At 41.7% G+C, this 7,046-nt stretch overlaps 1 protein-coding gene across 1 annotated transcript; it reads right to left on the bottom strand.

Annotated features, from left to right (window-relative positions):
- Positions 1 to 832: 832 nt before the first annotated feature.
- On the bottom strand, positions 833 to 4,893 carry LOC106585166 (myosin, light chain 7, regulatory). Its single transcript, XM_014171074.1, has 7 exons — positions 4,790 to 4,893; positions 1,963 to 2,064; positions 1,729 to 1,804; positions 1,546 to 1,650; positions 1,375 to 1,453; positions 1,231 to 1,279; positions 833 to 1,045 (listed from the first exon to the last, which is right to left on the bottom strand). The coding sequence occupies exons 1-7, from the start codon at positions 4,790 to 4,792 to the stop codon at positions 941 to 943; spliced, it is 519 nt and encodes a 172-aa protein (XP_014026549.1). The 5' UTR covers positions 4,793 to 4,893; the 3' UTR covers positions 833 to 940.
- Positions 4,894 to 7,046: the final 2,153 nt, after the last annotated feature.

Raw genomic sequence — 7,046 nt, 5'->3', positions numbered from 1 at the left:
TGTTGTTGTATCCACGGCAACCAAGGCCTAAATGACTGGAACCAGAGCCATATATTTAGAATTGTATTCTAAATACATAGCTCTGGCTGGAACTACACAGCCTCATTGCAGTGTGCCTTTTCTCCTGAATGCACCTTACAGATCATATTTGGGGTATTAAAGGCCCAGCGCAGTTGATGTGATTTTTCTGTGTTTTAGATATACTGTATTTCCACGCTGAGGTTGGAATAATCTGTGAAAATGATGATAATTCCCTTTTAGTGTAAGAGCCTGAAATTTCTGGCTGATTTGGTGGGATAGAGTTTTGACCTGCCTGGTGACATCACCAGGTGATAAATTAGTTAACAGATGAATAAGAAAGTTCAAAACCTCTGCAAAAAAACAGCTAGTTTTCAGTTTTCCCCTCCCCACTCAGACCACTCCCAGACAGTCCTAGCAAAATTATTGCTTGAGAAATTTCTCTTGCTAAGAAACTATTTTTGTTTGGGTTTGACCATTTTAATTGAAAACAATCACAGCAAGGTACCTAATTGTGTCCCAGAAATGATTTGACATTGATATAAAAATGGCTGCATTGAGCCTTTTAATCGAAATCGTGCAGTGTTTGAGGGGGGAGATGGATGTGGAGGGGGTAATTAGGTTGACTTGAACATGTTTTGTAGTGGTTTAGTGTAGTTTGTGAGTGTTTTGGTCCCAGTATCGGCAACAGCTGTCAGAAACAAGAGTTTGTATGACTGTAAAGATGACAACACTTTTGTTCAACTGAGATAGTACAAATACTAACTGTACTGTATCTAAATGTAACCACAAATAAACATTTTACAGACAGCTGTTGATTTGATTTCTTTACTGGATTGGCAAAAGACAACCACAGAGGAGATTCCAGTTCTGCCTTATCAGGGGTTATGGGTTGGGGGTCAGGGTTTTTTGCTGAGGGTCTTTAGGACTCCTCCTTCTCGTCTCCGTGTGTGATGATGTAACACAGTGACTTGTAGTCGATGTTGCCGGCCACGTCAATTGGAGCCACAGAGAACGTCTGGTCCACCTGAGGATTTCATCAGAAGACAGAGAGGGATTAGGAAACAATGTGAATTGACCAAAGGCCCACTTTCTATGTAGGACTGCTGACAGAATGGTTTATCTCGCTGTCAAGTAATATCAACTGTGTGATTTGTTAATTTATTCTTTGAAAGAAAAAACGTAGGTTAAAAGGAGAAAAAGAATTCCAACCTCCTCTGCTGTGAATTTATCAGCCTGGTTCATCAGTAATCGTTTAAACCTTTAAAGAATACACAACTAATTAATAATTCATTGCCCACATTATGTGTCATTGCATATTTTGGCAATCTGTGTATAGGTTCAAATGATACTGACTCATCCTTGTTGACGAAACCTGTGCCGTTTGGGTCAAAGAGCTTGAAGGCAGCGAGGATGGTGTCCTCAGGGTCTGTGCCTGTAAGGGGGAGGGTTATAGTTCAGTTAACATGAACAAAACCGAAGACACATACAGCAGAAGGGTGGAGGAGCAGAGGGATGGGGTCTTACCGTTGAGTTTCTCTCCAAATAGAGTAAGGAACACAGTAAAGTTGATGGGACCCTTCCCCTCGTTCAACATCTCATCCAGTTCCTCATCCTTAACATTCAGCTTCCCTGGTACACAAAAACATAAATCAACATACACACACGCATGCACATACACACATTTGTAAAGTGAGACTATTAGAATACCTAGCTGTCCATAGGTTTCTCTCAGATCCTGTTTTTTGATCACACCATCTCTGTCTTGGTCAATACAGCCGAAAGCCTGGAGATAAACACAGTACATCCGTTGTTAATAGAATTTTACCTCCTTCATAAAATAAATAATGAATATCCAAAATGTATTTATGTCTATTATGAGCCGCTTCCTCTGATGTCTAATGTCTATGGACCAGCCAGTGTAAGTGTACTGTAGCCACGTACCTCCTTGAACTCCTGTATCTGAGACTGTTCGAACATGGAGAAGACATTGGAACAGCTCTTCTGGGCTCCCCGCTGTCTCTTATTAGCAGCCTTCTTACTGGCCTGAGAAACAAGAAGAATAGACAGGAGGTTACACATGGTCATTTCACTGTCACCAGTCGTAAACGAATGAGAGCAGAGGAGTCAAAAAAGAATAACTAGGTCAACATGTAACAATGAAAACCATGTATTCTATGTGAAAGAATAAAAAGGAGTAGTAAGGTCACATTTCACATAGATTTAACAAATATTTTTACAGTAAAACATCCAGGTTTACTTGACCAAGGTCATCCAGAGTTAGTATGATTTCAATTTAAATAAGTACTAATGACTTTCTAAGGAATTAGTCATTTCTAATTTCTAATTAAAATAGTAGGACACATACTAAACTCAGCAAAAAAAGAAGCGTCCCTTTTTCAGGACCCTGTCTTTCAAAGATAATTTGTAAAAATCCAAATTACTTCACAGATCTTCATTGTAAAGGGTTTAAACACTGTTTCCCATGATTGTTCAATGAATCATAAACAATTAATGAACATGCACCTGTGGAATGGTCGTTAAGACACTGCGTGAATGTGCCTTAGGCATGCTGCAAGGAGGCATGAGGACTGCAGATGTGGCCAGGGCAATAAATTGCAATGTCTGTACTGTGAGATGCCTAAGACAGTGCTACAAGGAGACAGGACGGACAGCTGAACGTCCTAGCAGTGGCAGATCACGTGTAACAATACCTGCACAGGATCGGTACATCCGAACATCACACCTGCAGTACATGGCAACAACAACTGCCCGAGTTACACCAGGAACGCACAATCCCTCCATCAGACTGTCCACAATAGGCTGAAAGAGGCTGAAGGCTTGTAGGCCTGTTATAAGGCAGGTCCTCACCAGACATCACCGGCAACAACGTCTCCTATGGGCACAAACCCACCGTCGCTGGACCAGACAGAACTGGTAAAAAGTGCTCTTCACTGATGAGTCGCGTTTTTGTCTCACCAGGGGTGATGGTCGGATTTGCATTTATCGTCGAAGGAATGAGCGTTACACCGAGGCCTGTACTTTGGAGCGGGATCGATTTGGAGGTGGAGGGTCCATCATGGTCTGGGGCGGTGTGTCATAGCATCCTCGGACTGAGCTTGTTGTCATTGCAGGCAACCTCAACGCTATGCGTTACAGGGAAGACATCCTCCTCCCTCATGTGGTACCCTTCCTGCAGGCTCATCCTGACATGACCCTCCAGCATGACAATGCCACCAGGTATACTGCTCGTTCTGTGTGTGATTTCCTGCAAGACAGGAATGTCAGTGTTCTGCCATGGCCAGCGAAGAGCCCGGATCTCAATCCCATTGAGCATGTCTGGGACCTGTTGGATTGGAGGGGGAGGGCTAGGGCCATACCCCCAGAAATGGCCGGGAACTTGCAGGTGCCCTGGTGGAAGAGTGGGGTGACATCTTACAGCAAGAACTGCCAAAACTGATGCAGTTCATGAGGAGGAGATGCACTGCAGGAGTTAATGCACCTGGTGGCCATACCAGATACTGACTGTTACTTTTGATTTTGACCCCCCCTTTGTTCAGGGTCACATTATTCCATTTCTGTTAGTCACATGACTGTGGAACTTGTTCAGTTTATGTCTCAGTTGTTGAGTCTTATGTTCATACAAATATTTACACATGTTAAGTTTGCTGAAAATAAATGCAGTTGACAGTGAGAGGACCTTTCTTTTTTTGCTGAGTTTAGAAACTTGTTTTTGACTCTGTCGAAGTTGTACATTTTAGTTAAAATTTGAAACCTAAATCTAGGCTTACTCTGTGCAGTTAAAAGCGTTCTAGGGTCGTTCCACCAATTCAGTGCCTTTTGAGAAGTGTAACTTTGTAAAATAAAAAACATTACAATTATTTCACCTAATTTTAACATTCTGTCATAAAGAGCACATGTTCAACTTCATAAAAAACATGTTTTTCAAGAGGTTAAATAATAATAATATTTTTTTTAAAGGACTATGGTAAGTGCCTATTAAGTGCCAAATAAGGTAACAGGGTTGTGCAATTGGGTTGGAAGCTTGTTGTGTGCAACAGGGAGTGGCAATTGAATGCACGCTTGAATGCATGTTTTAACAAAGTAATTGTTAAAACATTTCTAGCCTATCTATGGGTAACAAACAGGGTTGACATCTTATGCTCCACCCACTCAATTTTCCATCACAAAATACAAAACATTTGCTGCAAATAGCACAACCAGCTCTATGATTTGACTATTCAATGTTTCTTTTGAAAACAATATTTAAAAACAATAGTTTCACTATATTTAAACAAGAGTAAAGTTCACCTAACAGAGTTGACCTTAAAAATGAGGGATAGACATCAATGAATCACTAATCACATGAAATAAATAACAATCCTCAGAAATGACTTTGTCAAAGCAACAAAATAAGTAGGGCTTTGCATTAATGCAATGATGCAATTCCTAGAACTGACACAGGGTTGACAGAAGGACATGTAAAATATTTGTTGTATATTATATCAAATCTGATTTATTGAAGTTTGTATGTGGTGTATAATTAAGGGCACTTCATTTAATATAACAGGCTTTTAAAATCCAATATCGGTGCACAATTTCTACTTAAAATATCAAAGGGACGCAAAGGGCACTTGTTTCGTGGAACGACCCTAATATTTCATCACAACAATGAACTAAATTCCAGATAAACGTTACATAAAGATTTTGCTTATGAGTAAAGTCAGATGGCAAATGATGTATAATATTGAGTCATTGTTCTAGTACTCACCATGTCTGTGTGTGGTATAGCGGCTCTCTGTGCCCAGGACTAGGTGTGATGCTGGGTAGGGTTTATGTATGCTCATGTTATCTTCTGCCCTCTTATAATAGGCCTGCAGTGTGTACCACAGTCCCATACATGGCCATCTACACCCTCTCTCTCTCTCTCTCTCTTTCTCTCTCTCTCTCTCTCTCTATGTGGACACGATAAGGACCCAAGGACCAGGATTCCACTGGGGGTGGAAAAAGGAGATAGGGAGAAGGAGCAGGGGGAGGAGAGGTGATAGGATGAGAGACGAGAAGGGAGAAAGAGAGAGGGGGAGGTGGATTTGCACAAAATGGTTTGAGAGAGGAGCCAGTGGGATATGGCAAGAGTGGAAGTGAAGATGCCATGTTACCCATGAGTATGGCCAGTGGTGGAAAAAGTACCCAATTGTCATACTTGAGTAAAAGTAAAGATACCTTAATAGAAAATGACTCAAGTAAAAGTGAAAGTCACCCAGTAAAATACAACTTCAGTAAAAGTTTTTAAGTATTTGGTTTCAAATATACTTAAGTATCAAAAGTAAAAGTATAAATCATTTCAAATTACTTATATTAAGCAAACCAGACGGCATACATTTCTTGTTTTATTTTTATTTACCGATTGCCAGTGGGAGTGGCGGGTCTACCTTGTATGGCTCCCTCGGCGAACCCCCACCCCGCCTCCGCCCAAAAAAGCACCGTTCTGCGCTAACTGTCATTTTTATTCAGATATTTGGAAAAACACATAAATATTCATAACTTTTAAAAGTCTATAAATATACAAATATGTACAAAAATATGACTATATTATCAAATAACAAAAAAAAGTAACAAAGCCAAATAGAAACAAATTTGTGTTGATTTGGCACACGAGCATCAATACAGTGAGGGAAAAAAGTATTTGATCCCCTGCTGATTTTGTACGTTTGCCCACTGACAAAGAAATTATCAGTCTATAATTTTAATGGTAGGTTTATTTGAACAGTGAGAGACAGAATAACAACAAAAGAATCCAGAAAAACGCATGTCAAAAATTGTATAAATTGATTTGCATTTTAATGAGGGAAATAAGTATTTGACCCCCTCTCAATCAGAAAGATTTCGAGCTGAGATTAGGAGCACACTCTTAAAGGGAGTGCTCCTAATCTCAGCTTGTTACCTGTATAAAAGACACCTGTCCACAGAAGCAATCAATCAATCAGATTCCAAACTCTCCATCATGGCCAAGACCAAAGAGCTCTCCAAGGATGTCAGGGACAAGATTGTAGACCTACACAAGGCTGGAATGGGCTACAAGACCATCGCCAAGCAGCTTGGTGAGAAGGTGACAACAGTTGGTGCGATTATTCGCAAATGGAAGAAACACAAAGAACTGTCAATCTCCCTCGGCCTGGGGCTCCATGCAAGATCTCACCTCGTGGAGTTGCAATGATCATGAGAACGGTGAGGAATCAGCCCAGAACTACACGGGAGGATCTTGTCAATGATCTCAAGGCAGCTGGGACCATAGTCACCAAGAAAACAATTGGTAACACACTACGCCGTGAAGGACTGAAATCCTGCAGCGCCCGCAAGGTCCCACTGCTCAAGAAAGCACATATACATGCCCGTCTGAAGTTTGCCAATGAACATCTGAATGATTCAGAGGACAACTGGGTGAAAGTGTTGTGGTCAGATGAGACCAAAATGGAGCTCTTTGGCATCAGCTCAACTCACCGTGTTTGGAGGAGGAGGAATGCTGGCTATGACCCCAAGAACACCATCCCCACCGTCAAACATGGAGGTGGAAACATTATGCTTTGGGGGTGTTTTTCTGCTAAGGGGACAGGACAACTTCACCGCATCAAAGGGACGATGGATGGGGCCATGTACCGTCAAATCTTGGGTGAGAACCTCCTTCCCTCAGCCAGGGCATTGAAAATGGGTCGTGGATGGGTATTCCAGCATGACAATGACCCAAAATACACGGCCAAGGCAACAAAGGAGTGGCTCAAGAAGAAGCACATTCAGGTCCTGGAGTGGCCTAGCCAGTCTCCAGACCTTAATCCCATAGAAAATCTGTGGAGGGAGCTGAAGGTTCGAGTTGCCAAACGTCAGCCTCGAAACCTTAATGACTTGGAGAAGATCTGCAAAGAGGAGTGGGACAAAATCCCTCCTGAGATGTGTGCAAAGCTGGTGGCCAACTACAAGAAACGTCTGACCTCTGTGATTGCCAACAAGGGTTTTGCCACTAAGTACTAAGT

The sequence above is a fragment of the Salmo salar genome, chromosome 24, assembly GCF_965601325.2.
Source record: "Salmo salar chromosome 24, fSalSal1, whole genome shotgun sequence".
Taxonomy (NCBI): Eukaryota; Metazoa; Chordata; class Actinopteri; order Salmoniformes; family Salmonidae; genus Salmo; species Salmo salar.
Note: the sequence above shows the minus strand (reverse complement) of the source record. Positions and strands in the feature narration are given on the sequence as shown.

Bases quoted from the DNA above. Each gene is read 5' to 3' on its own strand.
- LOC106585166 (XM_014171074.1), bottom strand. The intron at 1,454-1,545 runs GTAAGACCCCAT...TCCCCCTTACAG, and splicing joins ATTTGGAGAGAAACTCAACG to GCACAGACCCTGAGGACACC. The intron at 1,046-1,230 runs GTTGGAATTCTT...TGAAATCCTCAG, and splicing joins ATAAATTCACAGCAGAGGAG to GTGGACCAGACGTTCTCTGT.